The 26,948-nt window shown below is 41.1% G+C and overlaps 3 protein-coding genes across 3 annotated transcripts in view; 2 read left to right on the plus strand and 1 right to left on the minus strand.

Moving 5' to 3' along the window:
• stx8 (syntaxin 8) overlaps positions 1 to 17,983 on the minus strand; it is a 93,305-nt gene extending 75,322 nt beyond the window's left edge. Inside the window, exons 1-2 of the mRNA XM_081381763.1 lie at positions 17,519 to 17,983; positions 14,322 to 14,530 (exon numbers count right to left, since the gene is read on the minus strand). The gene's annotated coding sequence lies outside the window, so the exon portion shown is untranslated. The remainder of the gene's footprint in view (positions 1 to 14,321; positions 14,531 to 17,518) is intronic.
• On the plus strand, positions 8,606 to 14,516 carry LOC308699607 (TBC1 domain family member 24-like; the record flags this gene model as incomplete). Its single annotated transcript, XM_081380502.1, has 7 exons — positions 8,606 to 9,008; positions 9,993 to 11,019; positions 11,133 to 11,285; positions 11,587 to 11,650; positions 12,814 to 12,909; positions 13,819 to 14,032; positions 14,344 to 14,516. The coding sequence occupies 7 exons, from the start codon at positions 8,606 to 8,608 to the stop codon at positions 14,514 to 14,516; spliced, it is 2,130 nt and encodes a 709-aa protein (XP_081236628.1).
• The window catches only part of cfap52 (cilia and flagella associated protein 52), a 21,091-nt gene continuing 12,071 nt past the window's right edge, over positions 17,929 to 26,948 (plus strand). Inside the window, exons 1-4 of the mRNA XM_081381759.1 lie at positions 17,929 to 18,105; positions 18,240 to 18,439; positions 18,586 to 18,722; positions 18,893 to 19,021. Coding sequence (XP_081237885.1) covers positions 18,045 to 18,105; positions 18,240 to 18,439; positions 18,586 to 18,722; positions 18,893 to 19,021 — 527 coding nt within the window. The 5' untranslated portion in view covers positions 17,929 to 18,044. The remainder of the gene's footprint in view (positions 18,106 to 18,239; positions 18,440 to 18,585; positions 18,723 to 18,892; positions 19,022 to 26,948) is intronic.

Raw genomic sequence — 26,948 nt, forward strand, 5'->3', positions numbered from 1 at the left:
TGGCAGGGCTGTAGGGTGCTATGTCAACCCAGGATGGCCTGCCCATCCCTTTGTCCATCCACTTCCTCACTGGTGCTATATCTGGGTTAGCTTCTTGGGCTCTGATTAACTCCTCCCTGGTCCAACCACTGAACAGGTTGGTTTGGGCTGGCTCACTGACCCTGTAGACACCTGGACGGAACGAAGAGCCAGCTTGATTGTAACCGACAGCTTCCACTACCCCCACTGGAAGATACTTAGGATCGACTGCAGGGCTGCCTCCATAGCTACCTTTGGACACCACTACCCCCACTGGAGGTTGCTCTGCAGGAGTTTCCCCAGCATCCTCTGCAGCTGGACTCTCTGCCATGTTGCACTGAATCCCTTTGTGCTGAAGCTGGTTATGAAGGCTAGGCTCTGGCACTGTGCATCGGCAGGACATCCCGCAGGGTCTTCTGGAGAGCGCGTCTGCATTTTGGTGGTGTCTCCCTGGACGATGGATCACCTGGAAGTCGTACTCTGCCAGTTTTTCCAGCCAGCGAGCGAGTTGGCCCTCAGGCTCCCTCATCTGAGTCAACCAGCGCAGGCTGCTGTGGTCAGTCCGTATGATGAATGATCTCCCTAGCAGGTACTGCCGGAAATGAGAGGTGAATTCGACAGCTGCCAGAAGTTCTCGTCTGGTGGTGCAATAGTTTTGCTCAGTGGCTGACAATCTCCTGCTCCCATAAGCGAGTACTCTCTCCTCACCTTCTTGCACTTGGGAGAGGACTGCTCCAACTCCCCAGTCACTGGCATCCGTGTCGAGGAGCAACTGGCCACTGTCGAGGGGATAGCCCAGCACGGGTGCTGACGTCAGACGGCTTTTCAGCTGTTCAAACGCCTGCTGGCATTCGTCCGTCCAGTTAAAACGTGCATACTTTTTGGTCAGTTCATGGAGGGGCTTGGCAACACAGGCGAAATCTTCAACGAAGCGTCGGTAATACGAGGCCAGGCCGATAAACTGACGCACTTCAGATACGTTTTGAGGTGCAGGCCACCCAGCCACTTTTTGGATCTTTTGGGGGTCGGTGGCGACACCTTTGGCGGAGACAATGTGCCCCAAGTAAGCCACTTGCTCTCGGAACAGGACACACTTTGACGGTTTAAGCTTCAGGTTGGCTGCGCGTAGTCTGCCGAACACTTGACTCAGCCGCTCCAACATTTCAGTTCCGTCCCGCCCCAGGACAATGATGTCATCGAGGTAGACCAAACAGGTCTCCCACTGCAGCCCCACCAGGACATGAGCCTCTGGAACATGGCCGGCGCGTTGCACAGTCCAAAAGTCATCACGTTCCATTCAAACAGGCCCTTACGGGTGCAGAAAGCAGCGGCTTTTCTGGCTCTCGGCGTCATCTCCACCTGCCAGTACCCTGATGTTAAATCCAGCGTGCTGAAGTACCTGGCAGTGGACAGTGTGTCCAAAGTGTCCTGGATGCGGGGCAGTGGATAAGCATCCTTTATGGTCCTCTCGTTTAGGGGCCTGTAGTCGACACATAACCGCAAGGTCTCGTCCTTCTTTCTGACTATAATGATTGGTGCAGCCCAGCTGCTGTTGCTGGGTTGGGCCACACCAGTGTCCAGGCTCTGCTGCACCTGCTGGTCTGCTGCAGTTTGTTTGTCTCTAGCCATCCTACGTAGTTGCTGTTTCACAGGCGGACCCGGGGTGGTGAGGATATCATGCTGCACGAGTCCAGTACGGCCAAGGTCAGTGGGCCCCGAGGAAAAGACGTCACTGTAAGACTGTAACAGGCGGGCCAACCTCTCCTGGTCGCCCTTGGACAGACTACCACAGCTCTCATTATACAGGACCTGCAGGTGGCTAGGTAAAGAAGCACAGACAGAGTTAGTAGGTTCAAGGGCCGGTGGGGCCAAGGGTGGCTGGGGCTCCACCTTCCCCAACACCGTGGCTGGCTGTAGAATCCCCGCCACAGCACCTCTCTTCAAAGTGACAGGTAAGGCACCAGGGTTAAAGACTCTGATGGGCACATTGGTTGACCGCTGCGCCTGTACGACGATGTGAGCCACAAGAACATGGTGCTTTTCTATGAAACCCTTGGTTGGGCTCAGCATCAGATCTCCCTCAGTAGCATGGCGCAGGTGGGCAGTGCCAGGCACTACATACTCACACCCAGACTCCAACACTGTTGTGCGGGCCACTCTGACAATGTGCACCCGGGACTGATGGCTTGGGTTAAGACGAGGTACCTTTTCACCAAAGAGGGTTATCTCACGGCGACCATAGTCCAGCTGGGCACTTGTCTGATGGAGGAAAGGGTGCCCCAGAATAACCTCTGTGTTCTCTGTTGTGTCGGCAATAATAAAGTTCACATTGGTAGCTCTGCTCCCAACTTGTACTGGTAGGTTGACTTCCCCCAGCACTGCCAAACCACTGGGGCCGATACCCTGCAGGACCTGTGCGACAGATGGCTCTATTGGGGTTCTGGACTCTGTGGAAATGGAGTTAAAGACATGGAGGGGCAACACATTCCTCCGAGCACCAGAGTCAAGCAGAGCACACATTTCCAGTTCATATATCAATATTTTAACACACATGTCATCTTCCTGACTCACAGTACAGGTGACCACTTTACCTGTGTCGGGTGCTGTGTTCTTATTGACTGTCCAGCCTTGCTGTCTGAGTCGACGGGGGGAAGGGCAGTTCCTCTGGATATGCCCCAGACCGGAGCAGTTGTTGCATTGGACATCCCCCATAGCCATTTTGACATTTGTGTCTCTCTTCTGGCGCCACTGCTGATTAAATCTTGGAGCCCTCTCCGGCGAGTCGATGGACCAAACAGCTACACCCACTGGCTCCACGCAAGCTGGCCTGCTGTTATTCTCACGTACTGTGGTGGCCCTGGCTCTCTGATTTACGAGACCACGTTGGCCAGGCTGCATGAACTGTGTGACCATTCTGGCGGCCCTCTTGGTAGTCTCGTAGCTGTGTGCGATGTCATACGCTCTGGATAGGGTGCGCGGCTGCTTCTCCAGTAGTTTTTGCACCACTTCAGGGTCGGCCAGGGCATTGGTGAAGACCTCCACACTGATGGCGTCCTGCTCCAACTCTGTACGGTCAGCATACACAATGGACACTTTCTCGTATATGTCATCCCTTAATAGGTGTAAGGCTTCGTTTTGCCCCCTAACCCTCTGTCTCAGTTCAATGCCGATGGCTTCCGCATGGTCAGAGCGCGGCCCGTAGGCGGTCTCTATTTCAGTCACAATCCGCCGGTAGCTCCAGCGGTCAGATCTGGGTTTTTTATGGACGATAGCTCCAGCCGCGCCAGTCAGGCTGAATCTCAGTTGAACCGCCATTGTCATTTCTGACCAATGGCTTGCCCTTGCACAGCTTTCAAACCGGTGAATAAAGTCTTTCCAGGAGCCCGTTCCATCAAAATGGCCTGGCTTTAATATTGGAATTCTCTCTTTATGCCCATAATACTCATCATCACTAGTGTCCATTATTTCAACATCTGCCTCTTTGTGTGATATACGTGGCGCCGACTTGGCCCTTTCCACAGCTGACTGACCATATTGGTATCGATCACAGTGTGAGGCATAGTCATCATCATAGCTTATTACTCCACTACGTTCCACGGGCCGGGGCAAGCAGGGTGGAAAAGGTGTCGAAGTGAACTGGGAGAGCAATGCGTGGGCCGGGGAAAATGGGTTTTGAGCCGTAAAGTTCATGGAAGTGAACGGGTTAGCAAGCTGGTTAGCACTGCGAAGGGCAAATGTTGGAGTGGGGCTATTTTTCAAACTGTACGGTAGAGCTGCAGCTGAGCTGGATGTCATACGTTTTGAACAGTCACATGTTTGCTGATAAAGGTATGTGGACTCACCATCTGTTTTATTCTGAGGTTCCACGGGCATTAGGAACGGGTTAGTCAATCGTGATGACGGTGGTGTGCTAGGTTGAATGACGGCATCCTGCCATAAACAATCGCGCCGTCCGCGGCTAACGTTCGTTCTGTGCCATCCGCGAAAGGGTTGGTGATGTCGGCGTATCGGCCGTCCCCCGTGATTAACTGGGTCTTTATTAATGTCTCTTATATCCGTTAAAAATGGGTTGGTGCTCACTATTGGGGTTTCCATCACAACAGACCTCGTAGTCCCAGCGCTAGCATTAGCTCGAGCCCCGAGCGCCGTCATTCTGTGTCCGACAAACTTTTTTCTTTTTTTTTTTTTTTCTTGCTTGTTAGATCCCGGACGAGCCCCCAGTGTTACCTTTACAGCTTTCACGCTCCGAACTGTAGTTGGGAGCGAGCTGGTCTCAACATAATAATTTGGCTCATGGCAGGTAACTTGCGTCTAGTGATCCGGGCTAACAGAGCCGAAGCACAAAACAATGATGCGTTGGTTGATTTCAGCAATGAACTCGGGCTTTATTACTCACAGAGGTAACGTTACACATTCACAGCATAAAGGCACTTTGCTTGCTAGCATTCAACCAGAAAATAGACTGCGTCACTTACTACATTCGCACTGTATACTCAGACTGATTCACCCGCTATCCTTTGTTTACACTAAGGAAACCGAAAAGGCTCACTTCGTCACACATACGCGTTTCTTTTTGTCAACAAGCAGCCAGAGGGAGGCAGAGATTGCAACAGCAGGATTACATGTTAGCTACCATGTGGTTTGCTGTTTGTCTCATGGCCATACTTTTGAATTTAAAAATGGTTATACCAGCAGTCCGAATGCTCTGTGTGGAGCAGGAGCATCGATCCCTCGAGGACCACTCAAGTGACCTTTTAGATCTGACATGCCTGAAGCATTTTCAATATTGTTCCCTGTGTGTGTGTGTGTGTGTGTGTGTGTGCGTGTGTGTGTGTGTGTGTGTGTGTGTGTGTGTGTGTGTGTGTGTGTGTGTTTGGCCAGCCTGAATGAACAGACAAAGACACGTCTGCCTTTTCATGGTCCTTGAGTGGGTGCTGGTATAAAATGACTCTTCCTGTACTGTTTCCATCACGGATGAAGACATTGCCAGCCCCACTCCAGACCCAGAGCTCAGCCAGCCGCTACGGAGCAAGCCAAAGATCGAGTCAGAGTGATCGCCAGAGGCTGTCTTCATTCCAGAGCCCAAGCCGAATGCAGAGTCAATCCAGGTGTCCGTGCCGCCAACGGCATCAGTCATCGACGGCATTTTAGTGGAGTTCGTGGGCTTGAATTGGTGACCCGCCCACCCTCCTGTGGCTGAGGTATTTGAACAGAGCTGGGTAAATGTATTGTGGGATGTGGATGAGGATGAGGAGGCTTTTGCTGCATTTCAGTCACTGATGGTCCTGTCTAGATCCATTATCATATCAGTCTGGATATGCCCAAGTTATCGCTGAATAAGCCCAATTCTAACTGTCCAAGTCATCGCTGCCTTCAGCTTCTCAGCTCCTCCAGTGGTTCCGCTATGCTGCACGGATCCACCAGGGGCTTCTTAGTCATCAGCCCCACCTTGGCATGGATCCCTCAGCTCCCCCTCAAGCCTCTACGCCCCGGATTACACCTCAGCCCTCCGACCTATCGGCTCCACCTTCTCTTGGCACTACCATGGACTCCCTCATCCCTCTGGCTTCACCTTGGTGCATCGTCTTCTCCACCACGGATTTCTTTGTCGCCGGCTGCGCTTCGACCCTTCACCCCTGTAGCTCCAACTGGCTCCTCCTTCCCTTCAGTTCCTCCATTGTCCTCACCAGCACCACCTCAGCCCTGGTCTGCAATGCCTACACTTCGGTTAATGGATGAATCAGTCTCTTTAAATCCCTCCATTCCAAGAGCCTGCTCTGCTCTGATTGGCCAGATAGCCCAGTCTGTTGTGATTGGTCTACCGTGTACAGCGCCTGTCGGAAGCTACACGCCTATTACTATAACTGGACGTCAGCTCTGTCTGGAAGCTTTCTACAGCGATTGAAGTGTAAAGACAGTAACGATGACATTGATTTTACCATATCAATCTGAGCAAGATTCCGATGATTAAACATTGGAAGAACTAGTCATTCAAACCGAACCTCTATCACAAGGACGACTCAATCAGGATGTTTCTCATAAGCTACTCAGTTTGAGGTACATTATAGATGTTTCAACTGTAATTCCTCACTATCAGCATTTACAAGAGTGATATACACATCAACAAACCAATGTGTATATTTCTAATTTATTGCGGTGCAAATGCGAGAACTGTATCAATAACAGCGCACATTAGCACTAACTTGAATGACTGATGTAACAAACAAATCTTGCTCCATCCTTTATCTTTACTCAAAGTAGTGAGAACGACAGACGATCTGCATTAATGGACACAGTTAGGTAATAGTGGCCCACAACTGATTAGCAGAAGTATTTCAGTGACACACTAACATGAGTTTTTACAGAATATAAAACACAAAACAAAGTTTTTTTGAACACCCGGTAGAAAATATATAAATCAATAATTATTCATACTTACAGGTTGTGATTCTGAGAAAGCTGGTCCAAATAAACTGGGTACTGACCCATCTTTCAAGGGCAAGTGTTTTGCGAATCCCGTGTTGAACTCCGAGATTTGAAAAGCATGTCGTCAGTAAAATGACGTGTTGCGGGCTGGTCAAGTTGTTCGCGGGTGGAGACAACAAAGGGGGACATTATGCAAATGTATTTTCTAGTGACGTAGAACCGTAAAGCAGTAGGATTCGAATGAAAAACGACTCGTATTGGCGGTTCAGAGTCGATTTCTTTCTTTTTGGGAGACAATATCTTTATTTATTGTGCACTTTAGACTTTACAACTTTGCAGAACTTTTACATTCACAAACAGCTATATTACACACAGCATAAAAGGGAATATTTGAAAAACCATAATAGGGGCACTTTAAACAACCAGAATATGAGGGCATAACGTTGATGCATAACCATATGCAAAACTAGCCTAGTGCAGAGACAAGAGAGAGAAGAATTGTTGCCCTGACATCTGATCTGTCAGTTGTTAAATTAAATGATTAAACTAGACAAGTGCATTGGGTATTTGAGCATTTTTATCTTACAAAATGTGTCCTGTCAACCTTATTCTAAAGTGTCCGTTATTGTAAATAATTAATTTCTTTTAAATTCAGGAGGTGGCACAGTTACATGTAGCTATACTCTTCTGTCCATCTATTCACACTTTATTGTTAAAACTCTTTTGAAACTATCTTATAAAAATAAAAATAAAATAAAAAGTTCCACTTTTATCAGGGAGATAAGCAAAATAATTGTATCTGAATTTTACTTGATAATTGAATTGATTTATGTGGAGTTCTCTGACTGTGCACTCACTTTTAATATGAAGCAGCACTATGTTTATAAGATAGTCAAGTCAAGTCAAGTCACCTTTATTTATATAGTGCTTTTTACAATACATATTGTATCAAAGCAGCTTCACAGTGATAACATGAAAATAATACAACAAAGTTTGTTTCTAGAAGAAAATTGCCTCATCGTCCACCTGAAGTAAGGCAGAACAATAATATTGTTGAATATTAAATATCCCCAACTAAGCAAGCCAAAAGCCAAGGCAACAGTGGCAAGGAACCAAAACTCCATCAGGTGACAGAATGGAGAAAAAAAACCTCGGGAGAAACCAGACTTAGTCGGGGCCAGTTCTCCTCTGGCCAACGAGGAGCACTGCCTGATAATTCAGGCAGCATTACAGGTCAGAAGTCAGATTGGATCGGAACATTCAGAACATTAATAAACATTAAGATAAACCTTAACCAAAGTGTGTTAACCTGTAACATTCTAACAAAAAGAACAGGTTTAGCATCTTATTTAATGATATTAGCCCCCATTTTGAGCCTCAATAATTTGTTTCACATCCAAACATACGTATGTTTGAATAAATAACAGTGTGTTGAAAACAAGAAGCGCTGACTTTTTGAATTTCCTGGAAAAGAGCTCATTAGAATGTTTCTGGTATCAACATTCTGTGACACTTCAAGAAGAGGAGAAGATTTCCTCTATGTTTCCAAACACAAAAGGAGTTAGAGAGTGCAAAACTTTCATATAAACCCTTTGAGAACTGTCTGCCTCTTGATGATTGTCAATGCTGTACTCAATTATTATTATTTTTTTCAATAAATATTTTGAAAAAGATGTTCTGAAATGTTTCCAACCATATTTCTGTCATACATTAATATGCATTTGATCCTGTAACAATGATGTTATGGCTTGTGACACAAAAATATTTGACTGGAAAAACATGTTAAATAATTTTATAAGAATAAATCCAACATGTATCCATTCACATTATAAACTGATCATATATAAGCTTAATTGTTTTTTTAGTTAGTTATTACAGTGTGTAAATATTTATATGTTGTATTAAATTAGACACCATTGCTTTATGTCATATAGCTTTTATTAAGTGTTTATACTCGAGTGTTCACAGTTGATTGCTAAAGACAAAAAATAGAGGACGTCTGACATTTTCCACTGTGTATACAGTAGTATTACAACCACCTGAACAGATCACCTGACTGTCATCGCCTCAACAAAAGCCAGCTGTCTCAGGGCATTACAAAGAGAACAACAAACCTACTGTGAACTTACCTTTCAAAGTCTTTATGTGAACTGGTGAGGCCATGATAAAGGTTACTTCAAATGTTGCATGTGCTCATTTTGGCTCTACAAATGTGAATGTCCAGAATGTGGAGAGTGGCAGTAATGCACAGTTTGCAGACCGGACAAATTCTGGCAGACTACGCTCTCGATCTCTTTACAGCTCTGACGAAGCAAAACGCTCAACGGGAGAGGCTGACGAGGACAGAAGCCACATTAGACCTCGTTCAAGATCTTTTTATGTTTGTGACACAGATGATGAGGGACTAGGTCATTTTAGCAGATGCAATGCTATCCGACCAAGAGCAAGATCACTACACCATGAGGATGGCAAAAGAAACACTGGTGGGATATGTATCACTGCAAAGCCTCCAATCAAAAGACCTAAAGGACACTCAAGCAAATGGGCCAAAAAGGAACTTACAGGTGCGTAAGTGAGATCTTTTTACCTTTAAAAAAGAAGAAGAAAAAAGTTAGATTTGCCAGCATTGATAAAATCATAAATAATCTCACAAATATTACACATCTGTGTGCAATTCATTTAATTTCCCATTAATTTAGCCCTGAAATGCGGCTTTTAGCCCAACTTTATATCCCCAAATAATGCGTATATGGTTAAAACATTTTCTGGGTGAAAAGTAGGAGCATTTTTTTATTATTATTGTGTTAATGCATTAATATTAATGTGTATATTAATGATACTTTATTAATTACTACATTTTTCAAAAATTGAATTTAGGCATCACAGCTTACTATACATATTACTATAAAGCACAGGGAGATATTAATTTGGGGATTTGTTTTTAACTGAGTATCTGAAAGTAAAAATAGGAGAAATGAACAATGAAATGACCATGCACATTGGAAAATCCAATATAGTGACAGTTAAAAAAAAAATCTTTAATCTGGTGACCGATATTTTACCGATATATATTGTGAATCCCTAATGCAAAGTGAGTCCCAACCTATAGGAGGATGGGAAAGATCAAAACAATTGATCTTTTGGAACAATTGATGTTCAAACCATATAGAAAATTCAACCCAAATGTAAATATGTTCAAAAATCAAAGGTCAAAAATGACCTGGTAATTCATTTATTTTGCTTTATAAAGCAATATCCAACTGAATGATAAAATAATTAGTACACATGCTCATAGACATTTCAAATGAGAAATTTCTGTAGTGTCAGATGACAAGACACATAATGTAAAAATTACAGCTAAATAAATGAATTACCAGGTCATTTTTGATCTTTGAACATATTTACATTTGGTTTGAATTTTCTATATGGTTTGGAACATCAATTGTAATATCACTAATATTAAAATCATAGTGCTGTAGGTTTTTTTTTTTTTTACTCTGAGCAATTGCACCTTTCAGCTGATTCTGAAACATGCTTCATTTAAACAGGAAATAAAGGAAGTTTAAAGGGTGTACCCATGATGACCATTTCTGAGGTAGATAACTGGGAGATAAGCTCTTCTGCCAGGATGAAATACGGTCAGTATGTAGACTGGGAAAAGATTGATCCAGAAGCGGCCATCCGTTATCGGAAGATCCTCTCGAGTGACCGTTATGAACTCAAAGCAATGGGCCGTACAGGATTCTGGTCCATGCCTCATACTCTCAGAGCCAAGGCTTACCAACACATCATCCACAACATCGAGAGCACATCCATCAACACCGATGTGGACACTTATCATGCCCTAGTTGGGAAGCTCTTTGGGGAATTTCAAACAAGCACACACCCTTTCCCAAGGTTCATGGAGGATGGGGAAATCCCCAGATACTGCCTAAATAAAGCAGGTCTGAATTCAGTGAAAAAAATTCTCATCTGTATAAATCACCATTTTCCTGACGTCACCTTCTGTCCCATCCTGTCCGCTCTGGTGTCCCTTCTCTTGCACTTCAGTGAGGATGAAGACCAGTGTTTCCACAGTATTTGTTCCCTGGTGACCTACACAGACTCTAAAAAGCGTTACATTGACCAGACCTTCCTCACTTCACGTGCTTCGTGCATGACCTTTGGTGACCTCGCCAATAAATACTGCAGAGGCATCCGGAAGCTAATAGCCAGCTCTCACCAGAACCTGTTCGAGTTCTACTCTGACTGGATCATGTGGATCTTTGCCGATCTACCTTTCACATACGCTATCAGAGTTCTGGATGTCTATCTAATGGAGGGCTACAAAGTTTTATACCGTGTAGCTCTTGCTCTACTCAGCCTTTACAAAGTCTCCGTGTCCTCACGAGTGGCCCACGTCGATGACTTCAGACAAGACATTAAGAGTTTTGTGGAGAACGTGGCACGGCACAGTACGATTGACGCGCTGCTTCAGAGGGCTTTTGAAATACAGCTGCCCACACGCAACCAACTAACTTATCTTTTCAATGCAAACAAGCACGCACTAATTCATAAGGACATCCACAATAAGAGGTGAGGGGTTTATGAGGTCAATAAAATATATATATATATATATATATATATATTTTTTTTTTTAAGAATTTCAGAATTCCTATTACACGTGAAACTCTATTTTTATCTCCTAGTTCATACCAAGCTATGGATTTCCGGAAGTTCAGCTCCTCTGTAGTGACTGAAACCGAGATGAGGGTGGTCTGGGCTTGGATTCCAGAGCGATTCGCTCTATTCAGTCCTGTGCAACTATTCAGTACAAATGTTCATGGCAGAAGTCTCTCCTTGTATGTCTTTTTTCTACACAGACACACTCACATGAATCATTCCATGAAAAGAACCATTTACAATATAAATAATAGTTATATTAATTATTAGATTTAATATATTGCATTTTATAATGTTTCTTAGTTTTTTGTTTTGTTTTTAGCAAGTGGTTGAAATACATTAAAAACAACCCATGACCCATAATATAAAAACACCAATTTAATCATAATTAAATATTATAAATATCAATGAAAAATATTTAATGATATTAAATCGTTTTTCAAATGCATAAACCTCGAAATATGTCTTTTTTGAAAACAGGTTTTATTCCAAAGTTGAGGGGCATGATCCAACCGTTTTACTCTTGAAAACTGCTGATGAAGAGGTATGTCTGTATTCATCTGTACACACACTTTTAAGAAAAATAGTCCTAAACAGAGCCAGACAGTATTCTTCAGCTTGTAGCAATAGCAGAAGCCTTTATGGTGCCTAATAGAACCTTTTTTATAAGGTTCCATAAAGAACCATGCTTTGAAAGTGCTATATACAGTAGATGTATACAGTCTGTGTTACAAATAACCTCTTTAATAATAGTTTATTTTCATTAATATTATTCATTTTATATATTATTTATTAGCATTATGAGTGTTTCCCTTCTTCTGTCTATCTGGTCTTATAATAAAAAAAAATGGATAAATAATACATTAATAAATGGCAGTTGACAGTGAACATGAATAAAAACATAAATAAAACACAAAAAAGAAACAAAATAAATGTAATGAAGTTCCAAATGAAATTTCTTCACAATCAGGTTTTTACGTCTATCGTTATGAGTGCATTTTGATGTTATTGAGTGTCAGTTTCTCTCAGATTCTGTAACACACAATCTCATCATCTGCTGTCTGGGTGGAAATACACAAATGAGTTTAGAGTTGCAGTGTACATCAAATTAAGTTTATGAAGGCCAAATGCAGCCAACATGCGAGCCATTCACAATGTTAAAAGGATAAGAGAAAAAAAAAGTAATGAGATAACTTTAACATTTTTGTGAGTGGGCATGCTTATTCATAAAACTATTGACATGGATCATACATTCAATATCTTTGTCACGTACTTGCTTAGTGAAAAGGAGCAGAAAAGTATCCTTAAGTGAACAGAGCTGTCACAAATAAAAATGTCATAAAAAAAGAAAGAAAAAAGAAGAAGAGGAAGAAAGAAAAGAGAAAATTAAACATGATTAGTAGTAACAGTCTGAGGGTTAAAATTAAGACATTTTTAAAAGGACATCAAGTATCTTTTAAGAGTGTGTCATGACCAATGTTGGGTAATGCATTAATACACACGCAATATAGTAATGCATTACTTTTAAAAGTAACGTATGGTTAGGCTTCAGAAAATCAATGATGTGGCTTTGAAAGGATTTTTTGGCCATTACAGATTTTTTTAAAGAACCATCTTGTTTTAAAGTGTAGCTGTACAAAATCTTACAAAAATGCTGAAATCTCAATATTGTGTTACATTTACGTTATTTTGTTCATTCCATCGCAGATTTGTGGAGCTTTCTTGTCTTCTGATTGGGCGCACAAGAATTGTGATGAAAAGGGTTTTAAGTTCTTTGGCACAGGAGAGTGCTTTGTTTTCACTGTGAGTAAGTCTCCATTTGCCATCCGATTCAATTGATTAGTTGTGCTTTAAATTGTACTTAAAGGAGAACTCCGGTCAATTTTAACATTGAGCTCATTTTTTTGTACATTTGGAGTGCTGTCAATACAGAGAACAACGCCAAAAATCAGTGTTGCCTACACCGAGTTATTCTATTTTTAAAATTTGCACCCTGTTGACTTCAATGGGGCAAGTACTAAACCTGCTTTTAGCCTCTTAACATCCTTGATGTGTCATTACAAGTGCACAGAAAATGTGAGTGATTCCTTCTGAGTGAACACGAGTGGATCTGACTGCAGTAAATGTGAAAGATATGTATAAAAATGATGTTATTTAAGCCAGCGCAAATACCTGTTTACATCCTGTTTTCGGTTGAAGTCCAAAGTAGTCGATTGCCGAGTTCACGCGCATAGGTTTAGTTACCTATATGATCACGCGCGTGAACTCGGCAATCGATTACTATGGACTATGAAACAGGATGTAAACACAGGTATTTGCGCTGGCTTAAATAACATCATTTTTATACATTTTATACATCTTTCACATCTACTGCAGTCAGATTCACTCGTGTTCACTCAGAAGGAATCACTCACATTTTCTGTGCACTTGTAATGACACATCAAGGATGTTAAGAGGCTAAAAGCAGGTTTAGTACTTGCCCCATTGAAGTCAACAGGGTGCAAATTTTAAAAATAGAATAACTCGGTGTAGGAAACACCGATTTTTGTCGTTGTTCTCTGTATTGACAGCACTCCAAATGTACAAAAAAATGAGCTCAATGTTAAAATTGACCGGAGTTCTCCTTTAATGTCGCATTGTATGCTCCAAAATATGATTTGCGATAGTCGATAACAGAATAATTTAATTCCTGATTGCAAATACATTTTTCAGCTACGACCAGGAATGGAACGGTACCAGCGTACAGTGCTGCAGATCTCTGGAATGTCTGACAAAAGTGATCAAACTCTCTCCGCTAGCTCTCGAATAAACACTCCTGTGGACAGACCCACTGCAGCCTCTCAGGACCAAAGATACAAGTCTTCTTCCTTCTGCACATTGTCAACATTCAAATTCATGGCAGGAGACGATGAGACACTTTTTATTGGTGAGCTCCCCCCCAAAACAAAATAAATGTTTTTAAAAATAAAATAAAAACCTTGCATGAATATTAAGCAAGTGTGAAGGAAAGGTTTCTTTCAGAATACATATTTCATGTCAGTTATCCCCTATTGTTATCATAAACAACTTGGCTGCCTCTCAGGCTTCATATTTGCATACCCCATGTGCACATTTCACCTGCAAACATGCTGGAACGTTGCCTTTGTGTCAACATTACTGGTAAAAAACAGTGTCTTCCTTAATATAGATGAAATGTTGTGTATACACTCCTTTACCTTTACTTGCGGTCTATCCTAGGTGGCGATGGCGGCCATGCGCTCCACCTGCAGGCTGATCTGACAGCTGGTTATTCTGAACGCTGCGATACATTTGAGAGTCCACCACTCTGCAAGAGAAGCTTCAAGATCCAATCTCTAGAGGTGTGGGGTATCCAGCATTCATTGTCTGTTCCACCGCTGCTTTCACACTGAAGACTGTAGGAGCGCTGTGGAGGAATGTATCCACATATATCAAAGGTCACACTGGCAAAATGACATCATGCTTTGAGACAAAACTATGAACTTAGTGTATTTTGAGATTTAGTGTAGTGCAATCACTGTGAAGGAATGCTGTACATTGTTGCGCTACTGCAGTATGGACAGAAATAAATTGTAAATAGCATTTAAGATTCAAATTTCCACAATGTTATTTATTTACATTTTCAAATACTTATTTTTTATTGTATGCCTTACAGTATATTATTTATATTTGTAGTCCTGTCATTCTCTGCATTTCTGGAATAACTAGTTTTCAAAGACAGTATTCAAACAACAGTTTGTTGAATTTTATTAAACATTAAAATCTACAATGTTGTAAATAAAAAGAGAACGTCTACACCAAATAGATGCAACTGAAATTGAATCATGGCTGTAGTAAATAAAGTGGATATAAAAAGCAATGTGTGTGAGTGGAATAAAATACTGAGGCCTGCAGCACAAAGCTAGTTACAATGGCTACCCATCCTGTATGTTTGAGTTTGAGCAAACTCTGGAAGTTCAAAGAGGTGGGTTGGTTTTTATCTGTTCATCACCATGACACCTTATACGCTACATGGCTAACTTTGCTCCAGAGCAGGTTTTATTTTAGGTAAAAGATTGCAAACCAAAACTGAACCAATAAGTTGTGTGCAAAGTAACATATTTGCCGCAATTAATGGGGTGGGCAACTTTTGCCCTAATGGTCCACTGTCCTGAAAAGTTTAATCAAACACCTGAAAAATCGAACCAAAAGGCATTTGACTTCAGCTACGGCTGGATTTATAATCTTTTTGTGAACCTATAAATTAAGTATTAAAGGGCACCTATTTTGCCCCTTTTTACAAGATGTAATATTGGTCTTGGGTGTCCCCAGAATGCATTTGTGAAGTTTCAGCACAAAATACCCCACAGTTAATTTATTATAACCATTTGAAAATGTCATTTTTGGGGCCTGTTTTAAAAAGAGCTGTTTTGTGCGTACCACTTTAAATGTAAATGAGCTGCATATCCCCGCCCAGCTGCTGGACCTAGATGATGAAGAGACTTCGGCACAGAATAAACACGAATGAGAATGGACTAAACGTCTCGGAATGGTTATTGGATACATTTATGTAACTTACTTACAAAGTTTTAATCGTGTCCTCTTTGCAATTATGGATGTGCAACACACACACATACACACACACACACACACACACACGAACTGTGATAACGTTCGTGCAATTTTTTTAAATTACACACACACACACACACAAATACTGTGATAACGTTTGCTAACGTTAAGTACAAACGATTTATTTATTTATTTCTTAAGGGGAGGGAGATAGACGTTTATATACTGTCTATGGAGATAGAGCAGACCTTAATTTATTTACATTTGTATTTGCTGCAAAAAATTATAGTGTACGTGACATAAAACAGTCTGACGTTGTTTGTTGAGACATCCAATGACGACGACAATAAATAGCTTTAGACGCAGTTGTTGTTGAACTGGCTGACATCGATTGAAATGACTATTTGCTCAAAAATAATAAAATACACTTACTTCTTCTGGAGGTGAAGTTGGATCGCGAACAGTAGGCAACGATCCACACTTGAGGATTAACTTGAGGATTAACTTCCTCGTTCACTAAACAGTCAGAAAATGATTCTCGTATTTAGGAAGTTTAAGTGGCGCCTTTTCTTCATAAATAAAATCCATCCGCTGCGTTTTCAGTGGCTCTGATGTCAGTGAAGACTAGTATGTCCATTCTTGCATCCCGCAACAGAACACTACACTTAGGAGACATTACCGGCTGTCGTTGAAACAATGGAGGATGGTGTACAGATCACTGAGGGCGGGGTCTATGCCAAAACCAGATGTCAATCTAATCACGTCGGTGGGGCTTAGCTCATTTCTACGTCACAGTGAGGGAAATCTAGAACAGGGTGTTCTGAGACAGTGCTTATGATTTATTGAGATAGTAAAAAAACTACTGGGTGGATTTTTATCATTCTAGGGTGGTTTTGCTCACACACTGCCAACACACATTTATGTTCAAACACCATGTAAAAGTGAATTTTGCATAATAGGTGCCCTTTAAGTAAAAGGGATGCTCTAATCAATCGGCCGCAGGTCTGTATCAGCCGGAAATCACATTCATGGCTGTGTTCGAAATCGCCACCTATACCCTCATTCACTATTCCCTACATTACAGTCCACTTAAAGGAGTGAATGAAAACGAGCTGTCATTTTGGCATAGTTTGTGCTTGCCATATAATAATCACTTAAAACTTAGCAAACTGGCAGCTCCAGTAGGGATGAAAAGATTTATCTTGAACTCTGTCATAGAAACTTGCATATAAACCATAATTAAAAAAAATTAATAATCAATTAAAAAGCAATTTATACCTGTATATTACCCTGTAGCCACATTGGACCAGCGGTTTGGTAAATGGATGGATGATTAGGCTGTGGCCGCCATCTTCTGCCGAGAAGATATTATGAAGAATGTCGATAACCAAACAGTTGATTGGCCCCATTGACTTCCAGAATATGGGGGGGGGGGGGGGGGCTATGGAAATCAGTGGGGTCCATCAACTGTTTCAAAATTTTTCAAAATATCTTCTTTTGTGTTCAGTAGAAGAAATTCATACTGGGTGATTCATTTAACACCCTTTAACATGGGAAAATCACAAATCACATTTGATAATCACAAATTACCTATTGTTATTGTTGTAATAAACTGATTGCAGTGACTAAACCGACTTACTCCCATCCAAGTCGGGCTGCATTTCTTTCGCCAGAAAACATGTAATCCTTCTCCGCCCTAAGGCGAATAAGCTTTTCCACATCTCCGTCTGTCCCTGCGGTAATCATTTGAAACTTAGCTAATTGAGTTTTCAAAACTATGTTGAAATCTACCAAATAAACCTGAATTAAACCATTTAAATCAATCAATAAAAAAGGAACTTACATGTGTGTTGATCTGTCGTGGAAGCCATCTTGTGTTCATTCGAGGCATTTCGGACTTAAGATTCGGTTTAGCGGAGATTTTGCTGATCTTCGGCCCCTTTCAAATCGCTCTCGCGGTACTTTGATGTCTGCTCAGTTGAACACACCTAAAAACCATGCTAAAAACCTGTACAAAGCCTCCCGCCTACAGTAGCCGACAGTTAATTAAATGACTCATGATCCGACAAAACCAAATCGCTTAAATTATTTAGACATCCTAATTAACAACTAAAAAAAAAGCTGCAACATTCTACTCAGGAATTCTAAATTATTTTTTGTGTCTTCTAAAAAAAAAAAAAAAAAACCGCGTAAAGAGAGTTAATTTTACTGAATCGATTCAAATGAATCGATTCAGTGAAATTAACTCTCTTTACGCTACTGAGCAACGAGTCCAAACACAGCGTGCCACTGTTGCCTAGATACGTGTGTTTAGCTCCCGAAGCCAGCAGCCTTTACGACACACATCCGAAGCTGCAAGTTGTATCACGATGGCAGAAGACACGCAAGAAGTCCCTCAGCTCGCATTAGAGGCTGTTATTGGGTTTAATGGTAAGGTGAACTATGAAAAATCTCTCATTTGATTGTTTGGTCTTTCAAATTTAAACAATAACTTACTCTCAGTATTTGATAAGATGAAAGTAATTCAACGGTATCAAAGCATCTAACTTACATTGTTTATCCAGGGCATGTGTTTTCTGGACTCAAAGTGCATCCAGACAGAGAACATATTATTTATCCTCTTGGCTGCACTGTTATTATTAAGAGTCTGAGAAGTGGAAAACAGGATTTCCTTCATGGCCACACGAACAACGTCTCTTGCATTTCTGTGTCTAAAAGTGGGCGCTATATTGCATCTGGACAGGTCACTTTCATGGGCTTTAAGGTGAGCCGGAGCAATAAAAGTAGGAAAACATAAGTAGCAATTTATTCACATATATACTGGCAGATGCTTTTTTTTACTGTAAGACAGGGCTCCCTTAGTAGTTCATTCTTATAACATTGGAATGAGATGATCATTTCTCACTACAGGCTGATGTTATCATCTGGGACTATGAGAAGAAGGAGATTTATGCTCGTCTTGTGCTTCATAAAGCTAAAGTTGAAGATCTTAGCTTCTCCCCAAATGACAAGTATCTGGTATCTCTGGGTGGACAGGATGATGCCAGGTAAAATAGTTCTTATTGCAGTGATCTTAAATTGATTTCCCATTGCATATTTCGGTTTGGTTTCTCACCTCTTGTGGTTTGATTAGGCAATATATATATTTCTTGTATATTAATTAATCTAGATGTACATTAGAAAGTCCTTTCTTAGCATGTTTACGTTATGTTTTTAGTATCGTGGTGTGGAACATCGAGAGTAAGAAGGCTATATGTGGCAGTCCTGCTTCAGCACAGAGTGCTGGTCACTGCTTCGCCATTGAGTTCACCAACCTGAACGATGAAATCTTTGTCTCAGCTGGAAGGTAAGTCCAATTTTGTGAGACCTTTTTAGTATAAAGATGCACACTTAATTTCACATTAAATGATTTCTGAACGATCATATATATGATTGTCTGATTAATAGGCCTGTGAAACATTTTTAATGTTTCTTATGATCATCAAGTCATTTATGCATTTATTTGATCAAAAGCACACAAAATTAATAATATTACAATTTAAAACAATGGTTTTCTATTTTAATATACTTTAAAACATAATTTATTTCTGTGATGCAAAATTGAATTTTCAGCAGCCATTACTCCAGTCTTCAGTGTCACATGATCCTTCAGAAATCATTTTGATATGCTGATTTGATACTCAGTTATTATCAATGTTGGAAACAGTTGTGCTGTTTGATAATTTTTTTGGAACCTATGATACATTTTTCAGGATTCATTGATGAATAAAAAAAACAAAAAAAAAACAGTATTTATTTAAAATAGAAAATTTTCTAACAATATAAATCTTTATATTTAACATTTAACAAATCCTTACTGAATAAAAGTATTAATTTCTTTCAAAAAAATAAAGAAAAAAATTACTGACCCTAAACTTTTGAATGGTAGTGTAGGCCTATATCCTAAATTTTTTTAAAAAAAAAGCACTTTTGTTTCCAACATTAATAATAAATCAGCATATTCAAATGATTTCTGAAGGATCATGTGACACCGAAGACTGGAGTAATGGCTGATGAAAATTCTATTTTGCGTCACAGAAACAAATTATATTTTAAAGTATATTAAAATAGAAAACCATTATTTTAAACTGTAATAATATTTCACAATATTACTGTTTTTTCTGTTTGTTTGTTTGTTTTTTCAAATAAATGCAGGCTTGAGAGACTTCTTTCAAAAACATTAAAAATTAAAGCTGCAAGCAGCGATGAAAAGGGCCCTCGCACCCCTGCCACTGCCACCCGGCTCCTTTAGTAAAGGCCTTAAAGGTATAGCGGAGGATTTTCTTTTTCCGGGTGGGTAGTGTAAACTATTGGTCCACCTAAGTGTCAATCATTCTGGTGATATGTAACGTAAGGCCGTCGTACGTGCTCGTCCCTTAGTTTTCGCTTTCTGCGCATGCGCACTTTCAGGTGTTTATGTGTGGTGAGCTAGAGCTCAGCCATTCATTGAAGCTCGCCGTTTCACCGGGTCCTTTGAAAATGTCTGAGGGTCGCAAGAGAAAAAGTTTGTACGAACTGTATGAGAAGAAGAGAAAGGCCTCAGAAGAGAGAAACAAGATCAGAGTGTTTTTGGGAGATTGTTTCACACGATGGCGTGCGCTGAAAACACAGGTTGGGCTTCCCACTGATGCCTCAGTCGCGAAGTTTCTACTTGACAGGTAAAGTTTGGCATGCTATTTGGAGAAAAAGTGCAAATCTTCTTTTGGAAAGTAATCTTGTATGAGCGATGCCGACAGCAACTTGTAAACAGAGCGTGCACGAGGAGAACCTCGCACACGTTTAATAGGCGTTCCCTATCGGGAGCAAGTAGAGTGTTGCGCATGTGCATTTTTTCAAAAAGTGGAGAGGGCGGTTCTTATCTAAAATTCGGAAAGATCCTCCGCTATACCTTTAAGATTACACTCACCAAATTTGAAGAGGATCAGATCAAAACTGTAGGAGGAGTTCGTTAAAGTACAACATCAGGAAATGGCAAAAACTGCACAAAATCTGAGAGGAAGTTCAAAATAGCTGACTTCCTGTTGTGTCTAGGGCTGCGCTCCAAGAGACTTTTGTGTAGGTATTGGGTCATTACATGTATGTACCAAATTTCATACTTGTACGTGAAACGTAGAGCCGGGGCAAAATGTAGGGGCAATAATTGACCGTTCGCAAAACCCCGCCCTCGAACGGTCCTCGTCCAATCCTAGCTCAGCAACTGTAACTAAGGAGAAGGACCTCCGTCAAACATTGCGATTTCAGCAAGATGGTGAAACGATGTGCCTATGGCACCTGCAAGTCTGACTCCAGGTACCCCAAAAGTTTAGAGGGAGGGTTCGTTTTTTTTTTACTTTCCAAAGTCCAAGACCCAAGCTAGTTGGGGGCCTTAAAGGGTTAGTTCACCCAAAAATGAAAATTCTGTCAGTAATTACTCACCCTCATGTTGTTCCGACCATGTAAGTCTTTCGTTCATCTTCGGAACACAAATTAAGATATTTTTGATGAAATCTGACAGAATTCTGACTCTTCCATAGGCTTCCAGTGTGACCAAAACTCACCGGCCCAGAATAGTTATTAAAAACATCGTTAAAATAGTCCAAGTGACTCCAGTGGCTCAATCTTAAGTATATCAAGCGACGAGAATACTTTTTGTGCGCAAAAACAAACAAAAATACCGACTTTATTCCACTATTCAATTCCTTCTCTCTGGGCCTCGTAGTGTTTTTGCGTAGCGCGTCTGTGTTGCACGTCACCACGTAGGCTCACAATTGGCCGAAGAAGGTCATGTGTGTGTTGCGTGATGACGTGCAACACAGACGCGCTACGCAAAAACACTACGAGGCCCAGAGAGAAGGAATTGAATAGTGGAATAAAGTCGGTATTTTTGTTTGTTTTTGCGCACAAAAAGTATTCTCGTCGCTTGATATACTTAAGATTGAGCCACTGGAGTCACTTGGACTATTTTAACGATGTTTTAATAACTATTCTGGGCCGGTGAGTTTCGGTCACACTGGAAGCCTATGGAAGAGTCAGAATTCTGTCAGATTTCATCAAAAATATCTTAATTTGTGTTCCGAAGATGAACGAAAGACTTACATGGTTGGAACAACATGACGGTGAGTAATTACTGACAGAATTTTCATTTTTGGGTGAACTAACCCTTTAAGCACATAAATAGGTAATTTCGCGCAAATTCATCTAAAAGCGCCAAATTTGGCACAGATGTAGCTCAGGTCATACCGAAATGATTTAGCTAGGGCGCCGGAGGCAGCGACCCTCGGGGCCAAGATGGCAGCCAAATCCAATATGGCCGCCGCCCGAAAAGGGTTCCGGCTTTAACTTTTGAACCACATGAGTTACAAATACAAACTTGATATGTTTTTCAGCTTAATTGATCATGAGAAACACATAGGAATGTTTATATTTATGACCCAGTATATCTGGACCCCTTAATCCTCCAATTCCAATATGGCCGCTGTCCAAAAAAGCAGTTTGGGCTGTAGTATGGGGCCTTACACACCATTGTTTGCGCAAATTCATCTACAAGCACCAAATTTGGCACAGATGTAGCTGAGGGGATACTGAAATGATTTAGCCAGGGCGCCCGAGCCAATGGTCCCTGAGACCAAGATGGCGGCCAAATCCAATATGGCCGCCGCCTGAAAGGGTTTCGGCTATAGCTTTTGAGCCAGATGAGATACAAATACAAACTTGATGTCTATTTTACCTTCTTTAACCATGGGAAACCCATAGGAATACTTACATTTATGATTGGGTATATCAGGACCCCCCAAATTCCCTAAATTCAATATGGCTGCTGTCCGAAAAATGGTTTTGGCTACAAATTTTGAACCAAATGCGCTACAAATGAGGATGTGGTGTCTATTTTATGTTTATTGACCACAGGAAGTCCATTGGCATATTTATATTTATGCTTGTGTAAGTCTGGAACCTGTATTCTTTTCAAAACTGTGGTTGAAAATCCTTTTTTTTACCACAACTTTGAAGGTTATTCTCAATGTTGATTCATTTCCTTATAAAAGTGAAATGGTTTTCAGTGTACCACAGGTGAATACATTTCAAAGTGTAATCATATAAGAAAGAATAAGACACAATTATAAATTGCAAGGCAATATTTATATTATGTTAAATTGTTAAAATAATAATATAGTCAATTTTTCCAAAACTCTTAAAGGTTTGCTTAGCATAACAAAAAAACAGCAATAACATAAAAAAACAACAGTGAATTCTCATGGTCTCTCACATGAATTATCATTATCACTCACAATCACCGGATCTCTCATTGTCTTCACCATCATTGTTTGTACAAGCACCCTCACATGCACATATAGAAGTGCGACGAACTCCAGCTTTACAGCACTTACAGTGCCCTCTACATGCTGTCTTGCAGCCACAGTGGAGAAGAATGGTGCAGGCTTTACTGGCGTCTTCGAGATTAGTCCAGTAAGGTTCCCAAGTCTTGCTCGTAGAGTCCCGAAACCATCCCCATGCATTGAACTCTGGGATATCTTGCTGGACAGCGGTTGCCTGATTCCAGTAGAAGCTGGCCTGCTCTTTTGATGTGCTGAATTAATGCAGCTTGGGTGGGTGGCAGGTTCTCGAGAGACTTGGTACCATTCGAGAAAAGGTGATGTCTAGCTTCATCTACACGGCTGGAACCACAGCTCTTGCTGTACATGATTTTGACCATACGCTCCAGTCTTTGGACATGGACGTCATTGTTGATCTGTTCAGGCTCCAAGGTGAGGGTAACCAGAGATTCTGTGAGATCTGGTGTTGCCTCCCAAGCTGCCCATGCACTCTTTTTCCCATGGCACAGGAAGGCTGAGGTTGTGTCACAGCCTGTTAAAGCGTGGAAGAGTGGTAAGGCTAGTGACTTCTGGGGACCAAGATCCTTCATGATTTCATGAGCAGGAATGTCCCTATAGTTTTTTCCACCTGCAAAGCCGATCCAGAGCTCTGTGAGGCCGAGTGTGTTGAAGAAGCGGATGGCAAGGATGACAACATCGCTGTCGACAGTCCGGACAAATGCCTTTTTATGGCCATTGGCCCCAGCATGTGCACGATGCAGGATTATTCTTGTATCTGCTTCTGGATGATTACAAGGCTGAAGGGCAGACATGTCATACCCTGGTCTGTTGGAGAGTACAGCATCTTTCTTGGTGGAAAGGAGGAGTTTACCTGACATGCCATGCTTGGTTATCTCTTCACTGATATATCCAAATAGTTGGATATATAACAATATATCCAATATATATATAATAGATATATCCAGTTATGTTTTGGAATTGGAGTTCTCCAATCTACTTTAGTTATTGATCCGGTTCTTGATCCAGCAATATTGGTGTTAACGTAGTCATGGAATGTTTTTTCAGTAGTTGGCCGGACCATTTGGACCATGAGCTATGAATCTGTCACATGAGCTCATCATGTACAGCAAGAGCTGTGGTTCCAGCTGTGTAGATGAAGCTAGACATCTCCTTTTCTCGAATGGTACCAAGTCTCTCGAGAACCTGCCACCCACCCAAGCTGCATTGATTCAGCACATCAAAAGAGCACTGCTGCAGGCCAGCTTCTACCGGAATCAGGCAACCGCTGTCCAGCAAGATATCCCAAAGTTTAATGCATGGGGATGGTTTCGGGACTCTACGAGCAAGACTTGGGAACCTTACTGGACTAATCTCGGAGACGCCAGTAAAGCCTGCACCATTCTCCTCCACTGTGGCTGCAAGACAGCATGTAGAGGGCACTGTAAGTGCTGTAAAGCCGGAGTTCGTTGCACTTCTATATGTGCATGTGAGGGTGCTTGTACAAACAATGATGGTGAAGACAATGACAGATCCGGTGATTGTGAGTGATAATGATAATTCATGTGAGAGACCAAGAGAATTCACTGTTGTTTTTTATGTTATTGCTGTTTTTTTGTTATGCTAAGCAAACCTTTAAGAGTTTTGGAAAAATTGACTATATTATTATTTTAACAATTTAACATAATATAAATATTGCCTTGCAATTTATAATTGTGTCTTATTCTTTCTTATATGATTACACTTTGAAATGTATTCACCTGTGGTACACTGAAAACCATTTCACTTTTATAAGGAAATGAATCAACATTGAGAATAACCTTCAAAGTTGTGGTAAAAAAAAGGATTTTAAACCACAGTTTTGAAAAGAATACAGGTTCCAGACTTACACAAGCATAAATATAAATATGCCAATAGACTTCCTGTGGTCAATAAACATAAAATAGACACCACATCCTCATTTGTAGCGCATTTGGTTCAAAATTTGTAGCCAAAACCGTTTTTCTGACAGCGGCCATATTGAATTTAGGAAATTTGGGGGGTCCTGATATACCCAATTATAAATGTAAGTATTCCTATGGGTTTCCCATGGTCAAAGAAGGTAAAATAGACATCAAGTTTGTATTTGTATCTCATCTGGCTCAAAAGCTATAGCCGAAACCCTTTCAGGCGGCGGCCATATTGGATTTGGCCGCCATCTTGGTCTCAGGGACCATTAGCTCGGGCGCCCTGGCTAAATCATTTCAGTATCCCCTCAGCTACATCTGTGCCAAATTTGGTGCTTGTAGATGAATTTGGCGAACAATGGTGTGTAAGGCCCCATACTACAGCCCAAACTGCTTTTTTGGACAGCGGCCATATTGGAATTGGAGGATTAAGGGGTCCAGATATACTGGGTCATAAATATAAACATTCCTATGTGTTTCTCATGATCAATTAAGCTGAAAAACATATCAAGTTTGTATTTGTAACTCATGTGGTTCAAAAGTTAAAGCCGGAACCCTTTTCGGACGGCGGCCATATTGGATTTTGCCGCCATCTTGGCCCCGAGGGTCGCTGCCTCCGGCGCCCTAGCTAAATCATTTCGGTATGACCTGAGCTACATCTGTGCCAAATTTGGCGCTTTTAGATGAATTTGCGCGAAAATGTGCTTAAGGCCCCCAACTAAGCGGAAAGATGCCGACAATGGATTAAGCAGTGTGGGAGACCTCACTCACAGCTAAATGCCTCGAAGATTAATAAGCATACACATGTCTGCTGTAAGTAAAGCTAGCGAGCTAACTTAGCATATCAGTTATCAATAAGTAGTTTAAGTAAGTTACTCTTACATATGGAAGTAAAATAATCTCAAATGTTTTTGAAACAAAAAGCCTGTTGAATTGCACTACTTGAAAAATAATAGGCATTGCATTAACCATGCTTGCATTTTAATGCATTGTATTTTTAGGGCTTGCATTTTTATGGGCTGAAATTCAACATGGTTGAATATTTAAGCTGTGAATATTTCAATTAAAAACATTTCAAACACATTTTCATTATTAAAAATTCAATAATCCATATTCACCTTTCATATTTCACTTCCAAAATATTCAAACTGTTTAAAAATACAACCTATAATATTCAACAGGCAATTTTCGGTCCATTTTATTTCGCTACCACAAATTCGCTTCCACAAATTCAGTGGTTCAAATTCGACAGTAAATTCAACGGAACTGCAGGAAAACCAATAGATTATCGAGCATACTATCCATCTGCTGTTAGTCAACCTCACCAGCAGGAGGTGCAAAAGCTCGTGTTGTTGACGAAGACCAGCAACTGTTAGAGCAAGCCATTCATTCATTAAACTCATTTAACAGCAATGTAAGTGTATTTGTCATTATTATGACGGCGGTTGTATGTTAAATTCAGTTTCTTCACGGTTACTTTCCCTGTGTAGCCTACAAGCATCTTTCTCTACCGTGAACAAGATTATAATGTTATTCCCCGATGCGGATACGCAGATCCAATGTTACATTTTTGAGGTTGACGTATATTTCTCTTGGTTGTTTAGTTGCCTTAACTTTATATTGTGGCGATGTGCTGCATGCAAGCTATTAGGGTTTCCCTCAAAACGTCAGGATTCCCCTGCTGGACATATAAAACGCTTAACGTAGCTTAATGGACTAATTACAGTGATATAAAAGACCAAACTCGCAGGCAAGCAGATGGACTCAGAATAACGCACAAAGTTTAATGCTGAGCGTTTCCCAGTGATAGACTGGCATTGACGTTGGACATTTGCACATTTAGGGACCGTCTCTAAAGTGTATACGTCTTTGGTATACACGTTTCAAACTTCAATATCATTTGAATAGAACGACTACAGTCATAAAACCAACTGTAAAGTGTTCATGTAGTGTCAGCCATAATGCGCACCCTTTGGATTTT

Source organism: Scardinius erythrophthalmus (genome assembly GCF_964197995.2).
Source record: "Scardinius erythrophthalmus genome assembly, chromosome: 12".
Lineage (NCBI taxonomy): Eukaryota > Metazoa > Chordata > Actinopteri > Cypriniformes > Leuciscidae > Scardinius > Scardinius erythrophthalmus.